This window comes from Protomyctophum bolini, assembly GCF_963924005.1.
Source record: "Protomyctophum bolini genome assembly, chromosome: 23".
Taxonomy (NCBI): Eukaryota; Metazoa; Chordata; class Actinopteri; order Myctophiformes; family Myctophidae; genus Protomyctophum; species Protomyctophum bolini.
The window spans coordinates 25948734-25971233 of record NC_137884.1 but is presented as its reverse complement, the minus strand read 5'-3'; the positions used below and the strand labels follow the sequence as shown (position 1 = coordinate 25971233).

Below are 22500 nucleotides of genomic sequence, written 5' to 3'. Positions count from 1 at the left end.
TCCTCCCCCTCCCCCCTCCTCTTCCTCCCCCTCCTCCTCCTCCCACAACGGTGCTGGGTGACAGTCAGAAAACCAGGTGTTGTACTATTACTATAATGTAGCAGGTCATCACAGAGCACTAAGAGTCTTTTTGAGAAGAAACAAAAACCGGCCCCCAGGATCCTTTCAAACCAACTGCATGTCCCCGTTCCCCCACCCCGTCCCCCCTTCCCTTCCTGGCTAAAGCAATGGGACCACAAACAGGGGAGGGGAGGGGAGGGGGGAATAGTTTCTCTCCAGGACGTTTCCGGTCTCCCTCCCCGGGTTGCCATGACAACAAGAAAGCAAAGATCAGGGAGGAGAGAAAACACAGGGAGCTCAACAGGAAGTCATGTGACATCCCACAGGAACCCGTCAGGCTGCTCCCCCCCCTCCCCCTCCTTACAGGACTTCAGCGCTTTATTATATTATGCAAGCTATACTTTTTTTTCGTCCCCCTCCTCCTCCTCCTCCTTTTGCATTTGGAGATATTTAGGGGCTCCATTTCCGTCACCGCTAAAGCCCTTATCCCTAAAGCCCTTATCCCTAAAGCCCTTATCCCTAAACTTTTTTACTAATTTTGCAACACATTTGTGAATAGTTCAAATGGCCCAGTCTACAAAGCTCACAACGTGTCAATGTAGATATAGTTGGAACTATTCAAAAATGTTTTTTTTTTCTTTTTTTCAAAATAATAAAAATAAAGGCAAAGAAGTTTAGATATAAGGGGTTTAGGGATAAGAGGTTTAGGGATAAGGGGTTTAGGGATAAGGGGTTTAGGGATAAGGGGTTTAGGGATAAGAGGTTTAGGGATTAGGGGTTTAGGGATAAGAGGTTTAGGGATAAGGGGTTTAGGGATAAGAGGTTTAGGGATAAGGGGTTTAGGGATAAGGGGTTTAGGGATAAGGGGTTTAGGGATAAGAGGTTTAAGGATAAGGGGTTTAGGGATAAGAGGTTTAGGGATAAGGGGTTTAGGGATAAGAGGTTTAGGGATAAGAGGTTTAGGGATAAGGGGTTTAGGGATAAGAGGTTTAAGGATAAGGGGTTTAGGGATAAGAGGTTTAGGGATAAGGGGTTTAGGGATAAGGGGTTTAGGGATAAGAGGTTTAAGGATAAGGGGTTTAGGGATAAGGGGTTTAAGGATAAGGGGTTTAGGGATAAGAGGTTTAGGGATAAGGGGTTTAGGGATAAGGGGTTTAGGGATAAGAGGTTTAAGGATAAGGGGTTTAGGGATAAGGGGTTTAGGGATAAGGGGTTTAGGGATAAGGGGTTTAGGGATAAGAGGTTTAGGGATAAGAGGTTTAGGGATAAGGGGTTTAGGGATAATGGGTTTAGGGATAAGAGGTTTAGGGATAAGAGGTTTAGGGATAAGAGGTTTAGGGATAAGAGGTTTATAAGGGGTTTAGGGATAAGGGGTTTAGGGATAAGGGGTTTAGGGATAAGAGGTTTAGGGATAAGAGGTTTAGGGATAAGGGGTTTAGGGATAAGGGGTTTAGGGATAAGAGGTTTAGGGATAAGGGGTTTAGGGATAAGGGGTTTAGGGATAAGGGGTTTAGGGATAAGGGGTTTAGCGGTGAGGGTAAACGGAGCCCATACTGTAGCAACCACAGTATAGGACTTTGTGACGTGTGCATCTTCTTCAATGACTTTGTGGTGCCGGTATTATTTCCTTTTTTTTTTTTCTTAAAGTGTTTGATCCGTATAGCCAATCAGGGAAGTTGCAAGAGAGTGTCGTCCTATCAGGACCCTCCTCTATATACGAGCATCCATGTGGCAGAGTTTATAGACCCACCAGTATTAAGTCTGTTAAACTTTGACCTCCCGTGTGAATACAGTGTCAGTGTGCGGCATGCTTAGGGGCCCTTCACTGGTCCTTATAGGGGCCCTTCACTGGTCCTTATAGGGGCCCTTCGCTGGTCCTCATAGGGGCCCTGTGCTGGTCCTCATAGGGGCCCTGTGCTGGTCCTTATAGGGGCCCTGTGCTGGTCCTTATAGGGGCCCTTCACTGGTCCTTATAGGGGCCCTGCTCTGGTCCTTATAGGGGCCCTGTGCTGGTCCTTATAGGGGCCCTTCACTGGTCCTTATAGGGGCCCTGTGCTGGTCCTTATAGGGGCCCTGTGCTGGTCCTTATAGGGGCCCTGTGCTGGTCCTTATAGGGGCCCTGTGCTGGTCCTTATAGGGGCCCTGTGCTGGTCCTTATAGGGGCCCTGTGCTGGTCCTTATAGGGGCCCCGTGCTGGTCCTTATAGGGGCCCTGTGCTGGTCCTTATAGGGGCCCCGTGCTGGTCCTTATAGGGGCCCTGTGCTGGTCCTTATAGGGGCCCTGTGCTGGTCCTTATAGGGGCCCTGTGCTGGTCCTTATAGGGGCCCTTCACTGGTCCTTATAGGGGCCCTTCACTGGTCCTTATAGGGGCCCTGTGCTGGTCCTTATAGGGGCCCTTCACTGGTCCTTATAGGGGCCCTGCACCGGTCCTTAGGGGGGCCCTCAGGCCCTGCACCAGTCCTTAGGGGGGCAGTGTCGGGTCCGCCTCTCAAAGGAGTTCAAAGCACTCTGTGTCGGACCACCACTCTCTTTATCTCCAGCATTGTACACATGAAGAAGAAGGAAAAAAAAGAGATTTCAAATTGAAATTTTAGATTTACAGTAACACGCCGCTGTGTTGTTTTCAACTGACAGTGATTGAATATTAATATTGTAATATTGTACTTTTTTTTAATGACTCCTGTGTATCTGGATCTGTGTGTGTGTGTGTGTGTGTGTGTGTGTGTGTGTGTGTGTGTGCGTGCGTGTGCGCAGAGAGTGTGCCTGTTGCATGGAACGCCTGCTGTGTCGTAAACTCAGCTTCTCTTGAACACTGACGTTGTGCCGTCAGAACACACACACGGTCCAAGGTTGGTGACCGTCTAACTCTTTTTACTGGAACTATTTATTTCTCATAACCATCAAAAGTAAAAAAAAAATGTCTGTTTCATACAAAGCTCAGCGCTCAGCGTCTTTCATGGTGTGAAGTATTATTATTATGCAAAGGTTGGAAGCTTTCTTGTTTCATGACCCATTTAGGCCTGAGATCAGATTCTAAAAATGTCTTTTACATCCTGACAGTTTTCTGAAAGAACCTATGTTTCTATTGTCAGTTGTGTTCAAACTGTTTCATGTCAAGGACCCCCAAAAAATATATGTAATAGGCCACCGACCCCCGTCTGAAAATATGTTGTTCCAGGTACCCCCACCCCAGAAGCATTCCGATTCCCGCTGGGGACGCTGTGGGCACTGGCGGCGTGTTCCCTCCTCCGTGTCATCAGTGCCCATACCAGAGGCGGGGGTTGGCGATGGGACCTTTCTGTGTGGAGTTTGCATGTTTTCCCTGTGACCCCTAGGGTAGGTACCCTCACAAAAACATGCAGTAATCCTGGTCTCTAAAACTGCCTCCAAAACTGGCCAGCCTAGAAGGAGGCATGAGGTCAGTCCGCTGCCCCCCCCAGGTTGGCAGAGGGAGTGTAGCGCCCAGGATTACTCCAATTAGATAATTGGCACTGGGTGAAAAGAAAATCTGGGTTACAAAATTGTGGGATAAAAATAAAAATAAATGGTTATGGCAAAACTTAACTTAAATAATAATCACTATTATGGGTCCGGAAAACATTTATTCAGCTCTTTTGAATGCAGCATTAATTGCATACACTATTCGGTGATATATTTTCTGCCTATTTGGGCCGAAAATGAATTTTTTAGCCCATTTTCTGCCGAATATTTCCTGCGGACGAATGTTCGGTGCATCACTAGAAATAATTAATCTTCTCGGGCGATAACGTGCGGTACTCTGCAGGGCGATGTGTCGGCCGATGCCCGCCCGCTGTCCAAACGCACTGTAAGGCCCTGACGCGCATAGCTTGTAGATCTGCTACTTTTCAACATTTCCGGGAAGGAAAAAAAAAAAAGTAGGATGAAGTTGAATAGCATTCAATGCCTTGTGTTTTATTCAAAAAAAAAACAGTTTTTCCTCAAAGTCACAAAAACAGCACAAAGAAATAAGCAAATCATTTAGAATACTTTTTTTTTTAATCAATTCCTTTATATAAAAACAATAACCAAAAGCTATTTTACAAAAAGCTTTTGTGCAAAAAATATGAACCTGGAATTTTGTCTCTAAAAAAAAAAAAAGAAACAGATTTAAAGCCTATAAGAGATAATACATAACTCTTTACATTTCTGAAGGCACAGCCGGTACAGAGTTTTTAATTAAAAAAAAGCACAGTGCATACGATATGGTATAAAATCATACAAAAAAACTAACCACGTAAGACAGCTAGAGAACAATACAAACAAGTTCACAGCCTCAAAATACACTTTATCAAAGCAATACAAAACGACCATACAAAAAGATTTACAAATGCATTATAATGCTTGGCCCTCGAAATAACCAGCAGATGAACTGCTAGCCGTCTGGAACGGGCTGTGTGAATGTAGAGTACAACAACTGACAACAACTGACCGTTATATTATTAACCCATTTAGGCCTGACGTCGAGAGAATATATATTCAAAGATTGGTGCCACATTTTTTTACGATTTTTCAAAAATAGCAGACCTACAAGCTCGTAGCGCGCCACTCGGTGGCGCGCTACGAGCTTGTAGATCTGCTATTTTTCAATAGCTAAAGTTTTTCAAATAGTTAAAACACCAAAAGGGGTTCCCGTACAGAATGGGTTAAACACGGTGGACATATAGAGCACCGAAAGTCTGACGTCAATATCACTAGAGGGCGCTATAAATCCACGCGTTCATGTACTTTTTATTTGCATTGTAATCCCCATAGGGGGGGATTTTAGATCGCCTCATATGAGAACTGTGTTTGAAAAATAAACATGTCACCCCGGCCGCTTCACTCATATGGATATGAAGAATCAACTGACTGAGAGAAAACGCTAATGTTACTGCTGCTGAATTAGTTCGTTTTTCAGCTAGAAACAGACTGTATTATATTATGAGTGACTGACTGTCATAAACGATACAGAGACACCACCTCCCTGACAATAACGCAGAGACAGCTTGTTTATTTTTGGACCACAATGCTAATAGTAGGCGATATTAAGATCACCCCGTGTTGTTCTCCATAGAGAAATTACTTCCGTGAACCAGGGGGGGAATCGAGGGGACGAGCGAGCGAGCGACGTCAGGACTTCGGCGCTCTATTTTGGTCTTAGACACAAAGTACTGAGGGTGTGACGCGGGATTCTCATCCACAGGGTATGATGTAAGCGCAAAATGGCCGCTGTCGTGAATATGTTAAATGTCAAATGCAGCCAATTTGTATCATTTATACCATTTTTGAGCCCCCAAAAAAATGAAAAGTAAACGAAATGTTTACTGCAGAAGGATCTTGGCAGAGAGCAAGCCTCAAAGATGAAGCTCCCATTTCCTTGTCACACATTAAAGCTATTCAATAGAACAGGTTGATTCCGATCAATAGTGATATATATATTTTATATATATATATTTTATATAAACACCGCCAGAAGGTGGCCGACTCCCATCTGTTATACTGACGGAGCGTTAATGGTCATTCTTTAGTCCAGGATCCTGGTCTGACCTTTGACCCGCTGGGCCTGCTGCTTTGTGATTGGATGATGAAGTGCTGGTTGCTTCCACGGACACTTATGGGGTCCAGGGGGAGAGCAGTAGGGTGGCTCCAGGCAGAGATCAGGACTTCTGGGGTCCAGGAGGAGAGCAGTAGGGGGGCTCCAGGCAGAGATCAGGACCTCTGGGGTCCAGGAGGAGAGCAGTAGGGTGGCTCCAGGCAGAGATCAGGAGCTGTGGGGTCCCAGAGGGGCTCCAGGCAGAGATCAGGACTTCTGGGGTCCAGGAGGAGAGCAGTAGGGGGGCTCCAGGCAGAGATCAGGACCTCTGGGGTCCAGGAGGAGAGCAGTAGGGTGGCTCCAGGCAGAGATCAGGACCTCTGGGGTCCAGGAGGAGAGCAGTAGGGTGGCTCCAGGCAGAGATCAGGACCTCTGGGGTCCAGGAGGAGAGCAGTAGGGTGGCTCCAGGCAGAGATCAGGAGCTGTGGGGTCCAGGAGGAGAGCAGTAGGGTGGGCTCCAGGCAGAGATCAGGAGCTGTGGGGTCCCAGAGGGGCTCCAGGCAGAGATCAGGAGCTGTGGGGTCCAGGGGGAGAGCAGTAGGGGGGCTCCAGGCAGAGATCAGGAGCTGTGGGGTCCCGGGGGGCTCCAGGCAGAGATCAGGAGCTGTGGGGTCCCGGGGGGCTCCAGGCAGAGATCAGGAGCTGTGGGGTCCAGGAGGAGAGCAGTAGGGGGGCTCCAGGCAGAGATCAGGACGTGTGGGGGTCCCGGGGGGCTCCAGGCAGAGATCAGGAGCTGTGGGGTCCCGGGGACAGCAGTAGGTGCGAGGCGGTGTCCAGACCGGCCAGGGACATGGGGATGGGTCCGTTCAGCAGAGTGGGGAACTGTACAGGGAGGTAAAAATGACATTCATAATTATTCAACTGGATATTCACAATGTATTCAATATGTCAGATCATCAGAGTTCAAAGCAAAAAGGACCAGAGGAGAGGGCACAGTGAAAGACGTCGATTAAATGCGTTTCATTTAACCAATTTATAGATCCTAGAGGACGATTCTACACAAATGTCTTCTAAATCCTGACAGTTTTCTGAAAATGTTTTCTGTGTCAGTGGTTTCTCAAATGCTTTCATGTCATAAAAGGACCCCCAGAATTTATTTGTAAATGGCCGCGGACCCCAATCTTTAGTTTAGTTTAGTTTATTTCGCACAATAAAAACAGTACAAAAAGGTAACATCAATAAAAGAGAAGTGTGTGCAGGTGAGAAAAGAAACCCAGGGAGGGCTTATATGTGGTTCTCACCAAGGTTAATATACAATTTAACAAATCGTAATATACAAATAGTAAGACAAAGTAATCAAGCATAGGTATGGAAAATAACAGAAACAAAAACAACAAGAAATACATTATTTACACTTGTAGTGTGTGTGTGTGTGTGTGTGTGTGTGTGTGTGTGTGTGTGTGTGCTAGTGTGTGCGTGTTCGTGCGCGCGTATGCGCTACATTACGGAATCTGAAAACATGTTGTCCCTTCGCTCTGAAAGAATATTTTCACGATTTCTTTCAAAAATAGCAGATCTACAAGCTCGTATAGCGCGACACTCTGTGCCGTACTATACATACGAACAGGTATAAAGTATAAAACACCAAAAAAAGGAGGGTTTTCTCCCGGGCCCTGAATGGGTTAAAATGGGCTTTCTAACAGCGGCCCGCCCCTGACCCACCGTTGCACCAAAGGGAGAATGTGTAGCGAGCGAGCGCCACTTCCTGTTGTGAGAGAGTTGCTGATGATGGGAGTGGGTGGAGCTCCCCTCACCCCTTCCTCCCCCTCCCCCTCCTCCCCCCCTCACCAACAGGAAGCTGCCCCCCACTCCCCCCCCCCCCCCCCCCTGCTTGTCCACACTAGAAAGGAAACATCTGTGTCTTATTTTGAAACCCGCACGCACACACGCACACGGTGGTGAATCACACAACGAACGGCTGAGGTCTATAGTCTGCAGAAACGCAACAGGCTATACTAAACTACTGTGTAAGTGAAGTAAAGATGACACATCTGTCATGTGAAGTGACTTGCAGAACAAGCTACGTACGGTTGCCAGATTGGGTTTTTTTTTTCTTTACGACTATAACTACTACTACTTCAGTGTTTGATTTCGTCGACTTAAAACTATGACGAAGAATGTTCGTCGACTACCTTTTCTCACTGACGAAAACTACGTGGAAAGTAAATGAAAGACTTAAGACTGAAGTGAATATATTGACAATTTTGTCAACAGATAAAAACTAGACTAAAATGTTAGGAAGGGACTAGTGGACAAGAGATACAGGGCTGTATTTTGTGTGTCTTAAGTACCAGGTCTTATTCCCTAACTTGAGTAAACTAAAGACCTGGAGGCGTGATCAATGCTCTTTGGCCACTCAGAATAGCCAAATGGCATTGATCACGCCTCCAGGTCTTTAGTTTACTCAAGTTAGGTAATAAGACCTGGTACTTAAGACACGCAAAATACAGCCCCCAGTATCATAAGTCATTTACTCATTTTACACTTGGTTGCATGCTGAAAATTGCAAGTGTAAAATCAGTCATTACGACGGCAAAATACATCTCAGTCGACTAAATCCAACTGTCGATTTTGGCGTAAAGACCTGGAGGCGTGATCAATGCTCTTTGGCCACTCAGAATAGCCAAATGGCATTGATCACGCCTCCAGGTCTTTAGTTTACTCAAGTTAGGTAATAAGACCTGGTACTTAAGACACGCAAAATACAGCCCCCAGTATCATAAGTCATTTACTCATTTTACACTTGGTTGCATGCTGAAAATTGCAAGTGTAAAATCAGTCATTACGACGGCAAAATACATCTCAGTCGACTAAATCCAACTGTCGATTTTGGCGACTAAAATTATTATTTAATCGACAAAAACTAGACTAACACTAAAACATTCCAGGTAACTTAAAAATGTGACTAAAACTAAAAAGAAACTATTCAAAAGACTAAAACTAAAACTAAAATGTACTGTCAAAATCAACACTGCTACTACTACTACTAGCCTCTCCATCTAGCTGACCATTTAATTGTAGAAAATAATTTGATCACTTTGGAAATGAACCATAACATAATGTGGGTTTGACATAAACTTAGGATTGCCACCTTTGAGATCTTGAAATAAGGGACACTCTTTACGCCTGCCGCGGCTTTGTGGCGCAGGCGTGTGCGGCAAGGCCGGCAATAAGTTGAAGCAATAAGTCGAAGCAATACGTCGATGCAATAAGTCGAAGCAATACGTCGATGCAATAAGTCGAAGCAATACGTCGATGCAATAAGTTGAAGCAATACGTCGATGCAATAAGTCGAAGCAATACGTCGATGCAATAAGTCGAAGCAATACGTCGATGCAATAAGTTGAAGCAATACGTCGATGCAATAAGTTGAAGCAATACGTCGATGCAATAAGTCGATGCAATAAGTTGAAGCAATACGTTGAAGCAATAAGTCGAAGTTTCCCTTCAACTTATTGTTTATATGCTATCCACAACTTTTGAAGTAGAATTTTGTTTTCCACATGAGCATAACATCAGCAGCCCATTATAAAATATATGCCAGCGACCCCCATAAGAGAAGACTTTTACACAGTGATTCTCAACCCATTTAATTTCAAGTACCAGTTTGACATGCATTAGTTTACAGACCCCCATTTAATGTCTTTTAACCCATTCTGACCTGAGATCAGATTCATACGAGGTTTCCACTGGACACACACTGGTCTGATGAACCCATTCTGACCTGAGATCAGATTCTAAAAATGTCAGTCGTTCTTCGAATTAAAAAGAAATAGCAGACCTACAAGCTCGTAGCGCGCCACTCGGTGGCGCGCTATGAGCTTGTAGATCTGCTATTTTTCAATAGCTAAAGCATAACATGATGCTAACACCAAAATGGGTGCCCGGTCAGAATGGGTTAAGGGACAGGTGGCAACCCTACATAAACTACACTGATGAAGACAGCATGTGAGCAGTGTTGTTTTTGGCAGCAAATTTCTATTTTAGTTTAGCCATAGTCTTTGGACTGAGACTTCATTTCGTTTTAGTCACATTGGAATGTCTTAGTGTTAGTCTAGTAAGATGCAACGCGTCTTAGTTTCAGTCGACGAAAACAACACTGCATGACAGTTAGCATAACGATGAAGAACACTGATGAAGAACGTTCGCCGCGGCGTCTTGGTAAACTGGCGAGTTCTCCGGTGTCCTCTGTGTGTGTGTCCCAACTCTGTGTGACCCCTCTGACCCCTACCCTATACCCTACCCCTCTGATAGGTGGGCCAGACGAGGTGGGCCATTCTTCAGACGAGGCTGAAGAATGTAAGAGTGTTGGGGGTCCAGACCAGACCCCTCTGATAAGTGGGCCAGACGAGGTGGGCCATTCTTCAGACGAGGCTGAAGAATGTAAGAGTGTTGGGGGTCCAGAGACCCCTCTGATAAGTGGGCCGTCGTGTAGGGTTAGACGAGGCAGTAGAATGTAAGTGTGTCGCGGTCCAATTCTAATTCATTCATTTAGAAAACCACTTCAGCCTCGTCCACTTCTTCAGACGACGAATGGCTAAAACAGCCAGTCTACCGGTACCAGTACCGGCTCACAGTGAGCTGGTACGGGTACTGGTACCAGTACCAGCTCACAGTGAGCTGGTACTGGTACCAGTACCAGCTCACTGTGAGCTGGTAAGACTGGCTGTTCTTTCAAATATCTGAAAGGCTGCCCCCCAAATTAGATGTATATATACGCCAGGATTTTGCTGTGTACTCAACCTGTGTGCGTTTGTGTGTGCATGTTACGTAGACGGCACTTTTTATGTAGTCGTAGAACTTTATAGTATGTATAGTTTATCTGCACATAGTTTCATTATATAGATATTCCACTGTTACGTTCTTAGCTTATACGCATGTTTCATGACAACTACACTTTTTATGTATGTGATGTGTTGCCATGCTTGTTTTGTTATTGCTTATTGTAAATCGCTCTGGATTAAGAGCGTCTGCTAAATGCCTAAATTGTAAAAAGTGTGTGTTACCTGGAACAGGGGTCCATGGCCCCTCAGGGGTGTGTGTGTGTGTGTGTGTGTGTGTGTGTGTGCGTGTGTGCGCGTGTGTTACCTGGAACAGGGGTCCATGGGCCTGCAGGCGAGCAGGGCTCAGGGGCCCCACGGGACTGAGGCTGCTCCAGAAGTGGATGCTGGAGAGCAGCGGACTGGGGCTCAGGAGGAGGCCGGACGGAGTCTACAGAGAGAGGGTTAAGGTTAGAGGGTTTAGGGTTTAGGGTTAGAGGGTTTAGGGTTAGGGTTAGAGGGTTTAGGGTTAGGGAGCAGGGGTGAATCACACAACGAACGCTGAGGTCTATAGTCTAACGCAACAGGCTAAACTAAACTACTGTGTAAGTGAAGTAAAGATGACACATCTGTCACGTGAAGTGACTTACAGAACAAACTATACGGTTGCCAGAGTTGGGGTTTTTTCTTTACAACTATAACTACTACTACTTCAGTGTTGATTTCGTCGACTAAAACTATGACGAAGAATGTTCGTCGACTACCTTTTTTCACTGACGAGAGAGAGAGGGGGACTGGGACTCAGGAGGAGTCTACAGAGAGAGAGAGAGAGGGGGACTGGGACTCAGGAGGAGTCTACAGAGAGAGAGAGGGGGACTGGGACTCAGGAGGAGTCTACAGAGAGAGAGAGGGGGACTGGGACTCAGGAGGAGTCTACAGAGAGAGAGAGAGAGGGGGACTGGGACTCAGGAGGAGTCTACAGAGAGAGAGAGGGGGACTGGGACTCAGGAGGAGTCTACAGAGAGAGAGAGGGGGACTGGGACTCAGGAGGAGTCTACAGAGAGAGAGAGAGAGGGGGACTGGGACTCAGGAGGAGTCTACAGAGAGAGAGAGGGGGACTGGGACTCAGGAGGAGTCTACAGAGAGAGAGAGGGGGACTGGGACTCAGGAGGAGTCTACAGAGAGAGAGAGGGGGACTGGGACTCAGGAGGAGTCTACAGAGAGAGAGAGAGAGGGGGACTGGGACTCAGGAGGAGTCTACAGAGAGAGAGAGGGGGACTGGGACTCAGGAGGAGTCTACAGAGAGAGAGAGGGGGACTGGGACTCAGGAGGAGTCTACAGAGAGAGAGAGAGAGAGAGAGGGGACTGGGACTCAGGAGGAGTCTACAGAGAGAGAGAGAGAGAGGGGACTGGGACTCAGGAGGAGTCTACAGAGAGAGAGAGAGAGGGGGACTGGGACTCAGGAGGAGTCTACAGAGAGAGAGAGAGAGAGGGGACTGGGACTCAGGAGGAGTCTACAGAGAGAGAGAGAGAGAGGGGACTGGGACTCAGGAGGAGTCTACAGAGAGAGAGAGAGAGAGGGGACTGGGACTCAGGAGGAGTCTACAGAGAGAGAGAGAGAGAGAGAGAGAGGGGGACTGGGACTCAGGAGGAGTCTACAGAGGGAGAGAGAGGGGGACTGGGACTCAGGAGGAGTCTACAGAGAGAGAGAGAGAGGGGGACTGGGACTCAGGAGGAGTCTACAGAGAGAGAGAGGGGGACTGGGACTCAGGAGGAGTCTACAGAGAGAGAGAGGGGGACGACCAGAAACCAAAAACCCACAAATTGTTAAATTGTAATTTAAGTTAATACCGCATGTTAAAAAAAAACAAGAGTTATGTCGTTTTTACAATGAAACACCCCGACACCCCCCCCCATTTGAAAGTGCCCGAGTTACCAGAACACATCATAACACAGTTCGTAGAGCGGCGTGCCGTCATTCAACCCCTATGGACCCGGGCGGGCGCTGCTTGTGTCTGTGTTTGTTTTAGTGAAGAGAGAGAGAGACCACCGCTGGAGTAGTGGAGGGGGAAGAGAAGAGAGGAGGGGGCACGGCCCCCTCTAGGAAACCCCCATTTTAAACCACTAATAAGTCAATGCACGATGAATAGCATACTATACTACATTATACATACTACGAGCTCAACTTTATTTAGTTGTTGCCCTAAATAGGGAAGTCGCGGTTCATTCGTTTTTCCTTCTATCTTGTCGTTATTTCCGCCTTCAGGTTCTTGTCATATAAGCGTGCAGTATACGGGGTTTTGTCTGGAGGAAACCTCATGACTGTTTCATCTTTCAGGAAATGAAAAATATACATTTTTCAGGAAATTAAAGAAAACCTTATATTTCTAAAACAAAGCAATAGAGCCCTCATCAAAGTTGGCGTTGTAACTTCATATACTGTCAATTATACTTCCATGAGAGACAGGGGGAGAGGTGGTGGAGTTAGTTGCTTTGTAGCAGACAGTTTGAGGGTCCAATGGAGTTGAGAGGTTTTGTCCAAAGCACTTTTTTACTACTTTCGGTTCAATATTTTCGAAACGACACACAGACGTAAAGGGTGTTCAATAGCACTGATTTATGCAAAAAAAAGCCTCTAAAAGCCATACGCTCATACAGTATATAGTATATGAAGTACTTCTGCCATACACTCATGTAGTAAACTTCCGTCTTATAATAGTGTTCTCCGATACGGAATTCCTCAACGGCGCAATTAACGCGTATAGAGTGGATTGACACTCTACACAGTGTAGTGTATTTCTCTACATTGTAGGAGGGGTGTAGTGTATTTATCTACAGTGTAGGAGTGTAGTGGAGGAGTGAGACAGTGGAGGAGGAGTGTATAGTGGAGGAGTGAGACAGTGTAGGAGGAGTGTAGTGTATTTATCTACAGTGTAGGAGGAGGAGTGCAGTGGAGGAGTGAGACAGTGTAGGAGGAGTGTAGTGTATTTATCTACAGTGTAGGAGGAGTGTAGTGTGAGGAGTGAGACAGTGTATCATTGCTGCTGTAATGAAGTCAGACTCTGCTGTATTGTTGTATTTATACAGTGTAGGAGGAGTATAGTGTAGTTATCTACAGTGTAGGAGGAGTGAGACAGTGTATCATTGCTGCTGTAATGAAGTCAGACTCTGCTGTATTGTTGATAGTTGGAGGACCCAGACACACGCCGGCGAACCGGGAGCTCTAGGAACATATGGCTTCACTTACGGACCACCCCGCCCTCTCTCCCTCTCCCTCGCCCTCCCCCTCTCTCCTCTCTCTCTCTCTCCCCCTCTCCCTCGCCCTCCCTCTCCCTCTCTCTCTCCCTCCCTCTCTCCTCTCCTCTCCCTCCCTCTCTCTCTTTCCCCTCACCTCTTTCCATCCCCTCCCTCCCTGTCTGTCTACAACTTGTCTTTTGCTTATTTTATTTCCTTGGCATTCTCCTCCTCCTAGTGAGGACGCTCCTCCTCCTCCTCAATCCTCCTCCTCCTCCTCCTCTTCTGTCTGCATTTACCTATTCTTTATACCTCAGACACATGCATGGCTCTTTCTTTCTCGTAGCGCGGCACCGAGTGCCGCGCTACGAGCTTGTATATCTGCTATTTTTGAAAAATCGTGAAAATGTGCCTGAAATCTTTGAACGTATATTGTTACAGAGCGAGTTTTTTAACTCAAATCTTTGCTCATTTCCTCATCCTAAACAAACTAAACAAATAAACCAAACGAGTGATAAATAAACCAATCATTCCATACCAAACACACCTGTATATAAATAAACCAATCATTCCATACCAAATACACCTGTGATAAATAAACCAATCATTCCATACCAAACACACCTGTATATAAATAAACCAATCATTCCATACCAAACACACCTGTGATAAATAAACCAATCATTCCATACCAAACACACCTGTATATAAATAAACCAATCATTCCATACCAATCACACCTGTATATAAACTAGAATTTCGTTACTTCGCCACGGGAAGGGAATCGCTGTGTCAGTGATATGTTAAATCCAATTGCTCCCCTCGCGAGCAGAGAATTGCTCTTCCTTGTTTTTGTCTTCTCCTGCGAGTCGAGAGCCGAGAGACGGAGAGAACAGAGCTGGTGACGTGTGAGCCAGGGCAGTGTTGCCAGGTTTGCGAATTGTAAGCGAGTTGTAGTGTATGTAAGTAGCGTGGTTTAAAGGCCTTGTTTCTGGCCCTGTTGGGGCAACAGCATAGGCAGCAGTGGTTAGTGTTCCGTGTAGGGAAGCCTCGGGGGTGTGGGTGATTGGGGCGAAAATGTTTGTATTAAACAAATGCATTGCCGGCGTGAGTGTGGAAGGGAGGCATTATTTTGGCAGTGCAAAGACTATTGTTTGGTGGCTGGTGGTCAGCGTTGGCGTCGGGCGCCTTATGAGGAGATAGCGTTGGAACACTGCGAAGGGTAAGTGTGTGACGTCACTGCCCGTGTGAGTGTGTGTGGGTGTAGTGTGTAAGATGGTGTTGTGGGTGTTGCAATAGCGACGTAGCTGTTGTGGCTTTGGGTTTCTTCTGGGTACAACGTATTGGGTACAGCTTTTGGGTACAGCTTTTGGGTACCACTTCTCCAATGTATAATAGATAAACCAATCATTCCATACCAAACACACCTGTGCAGTGAAGAAAGCCGGCGTCAGAGACCCCGAGGGCAGCGCCGGGCTGTTGAGTGCAATCGACCCAATGTCACTTCCCGCCAAAAGCAGGGACGGGGCCGAGATCTCCAGGCCTTTGGGCTTCCTGGTTTTGGACGAGGAGGAGGGGCCACCGCCGCCACCGGACAGGCTCCTCCCCCCCTGCGAGGAGGGGCGGTCTCTGTCCCTGTGACCGGCCGACAGGTTGAGAGGCTGTGCGTTCTGCTCCGACTCGTCCTCGCGATGAGTCGTCTCCGGGTAGGCGAGTCTCCACGCCACTGCGTCAGTCTCTGGGTAAGGGCCGAGGCTCCGCCTCCACGCCACGGTGTCCGTCGTCTCTGGGTAGGGGCTGTGGCCCCGCCTCCACAGGGAGGCGTGGCCGCCGTGGGGGCTCTGGGGCGGCGAGGAGGAGGAGGAGCAGCGGGGGGAGGAGGGAGGGGGGGGCGAGGCGGCGGAGGAGCGGTGGGACAGCGCGGGCGACGCCCCCCCGCCGCGGTTGGCCACGAAGCGGATGACCGTGGCGTTGTCGTCGCCGCCGTAGTCGTGGCTCCGGGGCTCCGTCTTGATTGGCCGGTGGTGGTGCGGGTGGTCGGGGGGGGGAGGGGCCGGGGGAGGGGGGGAGTGCGTCAGGGAGCTGACGGTGAAGGAGGAGTACAGGCCCGAGTGGAGGTACTCGTTGCGTCCGCCGCCGCCGCGGAGGAGGAGGAGGGTGGCGTCCTCGTCGGCTCCGCCCCCTCCTCCCTCGCCCTCGGACAGGGCGAGGGACGAGTCCTCGCCGCAGCGGCCCATCTCCACGGCCGCCGGGTCCATCTTCAGGATCTCAGGGAACGACACGAACTTGTAGACGAACTTCTGACCGATCACCTTCTTGATGATGTTCTGTTTGGAGAGAGAGAGAGAGAGAGAGAGAGAGAGAGAGAGAGAGAGAGAGAGAGAGAGAGATGCATGTTATGTAGACAGCACTATAATTGCATTGTATGTAGTCATAGCACGTCATAGTACATATGTACGTATATAGCATAGTATAGTATATATGTATAGTTTATATGTATAGCTTCATTGTATAGATATTCCACTGTTACTTTCTTATAGCTTACGCATGTTTCATGATAAATGCTTTTTATGTGATGTATTCCCATGCTTTTTTGTTCTTGCTTAATGTAAGTCGCTCTGAATTAAGAGCGTCTGCTAAATGCCTAAATTGTAATTGTAAATTGGAGAGAGAGAGAGAGAGAGAGAGAGAGAGAGAGAGAGAGAGAGAGAGAGAGAGAGAGAGAGAGAGGCTTCAACCACGTCAGCTATACGTTCGTTCGCGCTGCTTGTACTCATTATGTTTACTCTTGTTTTATATTATCATTATTATAAAGAGCCTATACATTCAACACCATTTTCATTTATTTTACTTAATTGTTTCGTTATTTTGCAGATTATTAACAGTATATTATTATCCATCCATCCATCTTCAACCGCTTATCCGTAGTCGGGTCGCGGGGGGCAACAGCTCCACCAGAGAGCTCCCAGACTTCTCCGGGCGGCGGTGGTGGCTCAGGGGTATAGAGTGGCTGGATGGTAACCGCAAGGTCGCCTGTTCGAACCCTGTGGGCTCCCCCAGAGTTGGTGTCGAGGTAGCCTGAGCTAACGTGTTAAGTTTCTGGTCTATAGGGGTGGGTCGCGGCTGAGATTTGCGCACGCCCTGATTGGATCTCACCGATCTGTCCGTCAGCCCTGGCCACTCCTCTCCCACCTAGTGAAGCGCTACGTCACATAATTTGGAACGACACCCACCCGGAAGCGTTGACTCCCACTTCTAGACCAAGGCAGCCAATGCGTTCCTCCAGGCTTTCAATTTTCGCGCAGAAGAAATGAAAGCCTGGGTATCGAGGCTAGTGTCGAGGTGACCTTGAGAAAGACTCTGAACCCTTAATTGCTTCGAACCGCTGACCCGTGGATCATTGGACGACCTTTGCTCTACCTCCTGAGCCACAGCCGGACATGGAAAAGGTTCGGGGGGGGAACCACCACCACCACCGCTGCTGTCTGTACCTTGTCATAGTAGTAGCGCAGGGCGCGGCTCAGCTTGTCGTAGTTCATGTTGGTCTTGTTCTTCCGGAGGCCCCACAGCTTGGCCACCTCCTCCGACTTCAGCAGCTTGAACTCCCCGTCGTTAGACGTCCAGCAGATCAGGTGCTTGTGGCTCTGGTCCAGCAGCAGCTGCAGCAGGAACTGCCACAGCGTGATGGCACTCTCCATGACTGGAGACAGGGAGAGAGAGAGGAGAGGTGTGAGATGTGATGGCACTCTCCTTGACTGTTGGGGAGAGGAGAGGAGAGGTGTGAGATGTGATGGCACTCTCCATGACTGGAGACAGGGAGAGAGAGAGAGGAGAGGTGTGAGATGTGATGCACTCTCTATGACTGGAGACAGGGAGAGAGAGAGAGGAGAGGTGTGAGATGTGATGCACTCTCTATGACTGGAGACAGGGAGAGAGAGAGAGGAGAGGTGTGAGATGTGATGGCACTCTCCATGACTGTTGGGGAGAGAGAGGAGAGGAGAGGTTTAATGGCACTCTCCATGACTGTTGGGGAGAAGAGAGGAGAGGTGTGAGATGTGATGGTACTCTGTCAGGGAGGAGAGAGAGGAGAGGTGTGAGATGTGATGATTCTACTCATTCTAGGCCTGTCGCACTTAGTATCGCCTCATCGCCAATTGTTTGCAAATGGTCGCAGTTTTTCGGCATGATAGTCATGATGTCCACTATTTTTAAAGTATAGTAGTATAGTAGTGTATTAAATGTCAGTCATTTATGTATACATTTTGATGTTATTTACCCTCTGCACTGTTTGTTTACAAAGTGTAAGAGCCTAAGAGGCAAACGGAAATATTTTAGGTAGGCACGAATGTACACCCACATCATGTGACTTCCTCTAACGTGCTCTCGAGCAAACGAGTGAGAAACCACAAGCACAGCAACATTGAAACCACCCTACACACACACACACACACACACACACAGTCACACACACACACACACAACACACACACACACACACACACACACACACACACACACCACACACACACACACACACACACACACACATAGTCACACACACACACACACACACACACACACATAGTCACACACACATAGTCACACACACACACACACACACACACACACACACACACACACACACACGATTCAAGAACATAATATTGTTAGTCTTCTACCGGACTGTAGTATTAATATAAAGCAAAACATATCTTTATGAATGAAACTATAGCAGTGCATGCATCAAAGGCTTGTGGTTCTATAGCTCACGTATAGATCTCTAGATCATGCGTGTGTCCGTGTAGATACAAGTATGTTTCCACTTACAGTTGCATTCACAGCACACGCAGTGCGATGCGTTGTGAGCCTGTAGATTGGCTGTTTTCTATATTCACACCCGTGTGCAACTAAAGTCCAAATGAAAGCCTGTGCGTGCGTGCGTGCGCGCGCGTGTGTGTGTGTGTGTGCATGTGCCCTGCCTGTGCGTCTGACCAGGGCCAACGGCGGTGGACTGAAAGATGTTTCCATAGTGATAGAAGAGGATGTGGTCAGTGACCTGGTGGTCAGTGACCTAGTGCCAAGGGGGGGAGGGGGGAGAGAGACCATGGTGACCTGGTACCAAGGGGGGGAGGGGGGGAGGGGGGGGGGGGTGACCTGGTGCCAAGACAAACCAGCGTGTTTACCTGAGACTGTCCACTCACTGTCTCTCCTATGATTCTCCCTGTCTGTCTGTGTCCTGTATTTCTGTTATTTCTTTGCTTGTCTGTCCTCCTGTCTCTCCTGTCCGTCCGTCCGTCTGTCTCTGTCTGTCCGTCTGTCCGTCTGTACGTACTGACTGTCTCTCTATCTGTCAGTCCGTCCGTCCGTCCGTCTGTCACCCAAATAAACTTGGGTTCAAAATAATAAAAATGTGATAACGTTAAACAGAGGTACGTTTGGCAGCACTGATCACCCAGATAATTCATGCCGTTTATTGCCGTATCGATACAGCAGCCTCTTGATCGATTCACCTATATCGTCCGGTGTTTCGATCAATATATTGCCATATCGATTAATTGAATGCACCACACACACACACACACACACACACGTTTCCTGCAGAGGAGGCATGCGTGTGTGTGTGTGTGTGTGTGTGTGTGTATGAGAGGGAAGACATGGTGATGTCGTGCACCACACATGGTGATGTCGTGCACCACACATGGTGATGTCATGCACCACACATGGTGATGTCATGCACCACACATGGTGATGGTGATGTCATGCACCACACATGGTGATGGTGATGTCATGCACCACACATGGTGATGGTGATGTCATGCACCACACATGGTGATGGTGATGTCATGCACCACACATGGTGATGGTGATGTCATGCACCACACATGGTGATGTCGTGCACCAGGCATGGTGATGTCATGCACCACACATGGTGATGTCGTGCACCACACATGGTGATGTCGTGCACCAGGCATGGTGATGTCGTGCACCACACATGGTGATGTCATGCACCACACATGGTGATGTCGTGCACCACACATGGTGATGTCGTGCACCACACATGGTGATGGTGATGTCATGCACCACACATGGTGATGGTGATGTCATGCACCACACATGGTGATGTCGTGCACCACACATGGTGATGGTGATGTCATGCACCACACATGGTGATGTCGTGCACCACACATGGTGATGTCGTGCACCACACATGGTGATGTCGTGCACCACACATGGTGATGTCGTGCACCACACATGGTGATGTCGTGCACCACACACACACACACACACACACACACACACACACACACACACACAAGCACACACACAAGCACGAGCACATCCGAGTATAAATCAGGCATGAAGCTGTCTAAAGGAGGACTTCCTGTCTAAAGGAGGACTTCCTGTCATTCTGTTTCACAGGGGCGTCTTCTAACAGGAACTGCCCCTGCCCTGAAAGGTATAGGACTTCCTGTCACTGGGAGCCTGTCGGAAACCCTGGACCCTGGGCAGGGGGACGGACAAACGGAGGGTTTCCGCACGCACACACACACACACACGCATGCACACACGCACACACACGCACACACGCACACACACGCACACACACGCACCTGCACGCACACACACGCACACACACACACGCACACACACACACACGCACACACACGCACCTGCACGCACACACACGCACGCACACACGGCACACGCGTACGCATGCGTGCGTACGCATGCACACACACACGCACCAATGTTGTTTTTGGCAGCAAATTTCTACTTTTGTTTAGTGATAGTCTTTGGACTGAAACTTCATTTAGTTCTAGTCACATTTTAGTGACTTTTACACTTTTACACATTTTAGTCCACTAAATCTACAGGTGATTTAGTCGACTAAAATGTATTTTGGCGGGCCTTGATGCCGCCATATAATGGCTGATTTTACACTTGCTGAAAATAGCCGATCTACAAGCTCACAATGCGTCGCAGCGCTGCTTGTAGATCTGCTATTTTCAGCATTCAACCAAGTGTAAAATGACTTATACTGGATCTCTTGTCCACTAGTCCCTTCCTAACGTTCTAGTCTATGGTTTTTATTTGTTGACAAAATTGTCAATATATTTAGTCTTAGTTTTAGTCATCATAGCTTAGTTTTCATTTAGTTTTTTTTTCCATAACATTTTTCGTCTTAGTTTTAGTCAACGAAATCAACACTGACACACACGCGCACACACACACACGCACACACTGATATAGGACACACGCCGTTCCACACAACAACATTATGTAAAAGGCATCCGTGTTCCCATAGGAGGACGCGGCCTGATGTCATACTGTATACATGATGTATGTATGTGATGTGTTCTTGTGGTCTTTGGTGTTTCACGCTAATGAGCCCTGACAGCGACGAAACAAAGCAGCAGGAACCGTTTATTTTGAGGGGTTTCTGGGGAAGACGCACAGAGGCTGATGAACACAACTATACAAATAACACCTGGACCTCTTTGGTGGGGACGTAACAACTACACATAAAGGTAAGAAAGCCTTCTAGCATCATGGAGTGTGTGTGTGTGTGTGTGTGTGTGTGTGTGTGTGTGTGTGTGTGTGTGTGACTGTGACTGTGTGTGTGTGTCAGTGGAGCCTGCCTGGCAAATGACATGGGGGGGTCCTTTTTGTGGGCGTGGTCAAAGTGGGCGTTACCTAAAGGTAAAGATAATAAAAACCCAATTGATTCCAGTCCTCTCTGTTTAATTAACTACAGTAAGCACTTGTGTTATTTGTAATGTGTTCTTAAGACTTGTGTGACTAAGTGTGTGTGTGTGTGTGTGTGTGTGTGTGTGTGTGTGTGTGTGTGTGTGTGTGTGTGCACGCGCGCGCGTCCAAGCGCCGCTCGCTCATGTGTTTGTGCCATAACAAATTACGCTCTCTCGCTCTCTCTCTCTCTCCAAGCGCGCAGCCAACGGAAAAATCAACTCGCACTGCGTGCAGTCACAATCATGCGTTATGCGCGCGCTGTGCGCGCTCATCCACATATTGGACACCATAGTGACTGATGTCTGATGTGATGTCATAGTCTAGTTGTAGACAGTTAATAATAATAACAATAATAAATATCTGTTATCAAAGCAGGTTTAACTCTCTTCCAGGAGTTGTATAATAAATGCACACCCCATGATGATCCATCCCCGAACCCTCTGCTCTGCTGTCGGGGAGACTAGCGGCGTGAATGTGGGGAGGCTGGTGGAGTCAAACGGTTCTTTGTTTAAAACACCCAGTGAGTCATTTTCAAGATGTTGTCTGCTGCCAGTTTCAATCCGGAAGCGCATGGCAATTAGTCTGCTCAGCTCCAGACTAACCAGAAAGTCTACTCTACGGCTTTTTAAATTTAAAGGGGCCACGAATGCATTTTTTCACTACATCGACTTCACTATACACTCTGTTCCTGACGGTCTGTCTGAGACCCAGCGGGAACAACAAGAAAGTTACGGAGGGAGGGATGGATTCGCAGCTCTCTCTCTACGGTACGCAGTGTAACTATAACCCAATATCCGCAACAACAACAGGGTCCGTGTGGTTACACTGTTACAGTACAAGTGGATACATTACTGTGTAGTTATACCCCCACACTTGTGCAAAAAGAAAAGTGCATTATTTGTGCAGAGATCCTGTCCTGTTCTTCCGCGCCTCATATTTCAACACGATATTTTTCTGCCACCGCCGCCAGGCCGAGAGGCTATAGTTGTACACCTCTGATACTCAACTTCTTTTGGCTGCCCACCAACCAACCAACGAACCGCGCACGTACGGCACGCACGGCGCACACACACGGATATAACGTCCGTATATACAGTTATTATA

General features: G+C 47.8%; 1 protein-coding gene and 1 long non-coding RNA gene across 6 annotated transcripts in view; one reads left to right on the top strand and one right to left on the bottom strand.

Moving 5' to 3' along the window:
* Window positions 1–3974: 3974 nt before the first annotated feature.
* On the top strand, window positions 3975–6478 carry LOC308311070. Its single transcript, XR_013963583.1, has 3 exons — window positions 3975–4511; window positions 4719–6347; window positions 6387–6478. It is a non-coding gene; the product is annotated as an uncharacterized lncRNA (long non-coding RNA).
* elk3 (ETS transcription factor ELK3) overlaps window positions 5935–22500 on the bottom strand; it is a 17044-nt gene continuing 478 nt past the window's right edge. For 2 of the 5 annotated variants that reach the window (XM_080757583.1, XM_080757584.1), the window contains exons 2-5: window positions 17139–17347; window positions 15075–15974; window positions 10742–10864; window positions 6340–6475 (exon numbers count right to left, since the gene is read on the bottom strand). In XM_080757583.1, the coding sequence (XP_080613709.1) occupies window positions 6380–6475; window positions 10742–10864; window positions 15075–15974; window positions 17139–17345 (1326 nt within the window). In that variant the 5' untranslated portion in view covers window positions 17346–17347 and the 3' untranslated portion in view covers window positions 6340–6379. Of the gene's footprint in view, window positions 6076–6190; window positions 6296–6339; window positions 6476–10741; window positions 10865–15074; window positions 15975–17138; window positions 17348–22500 lie in introns of those variants that run through there. The other 3 variants (XM_080757587.1, XM_080757586.1, XM_080757585.1) reach the window with 3 other exon arrangements.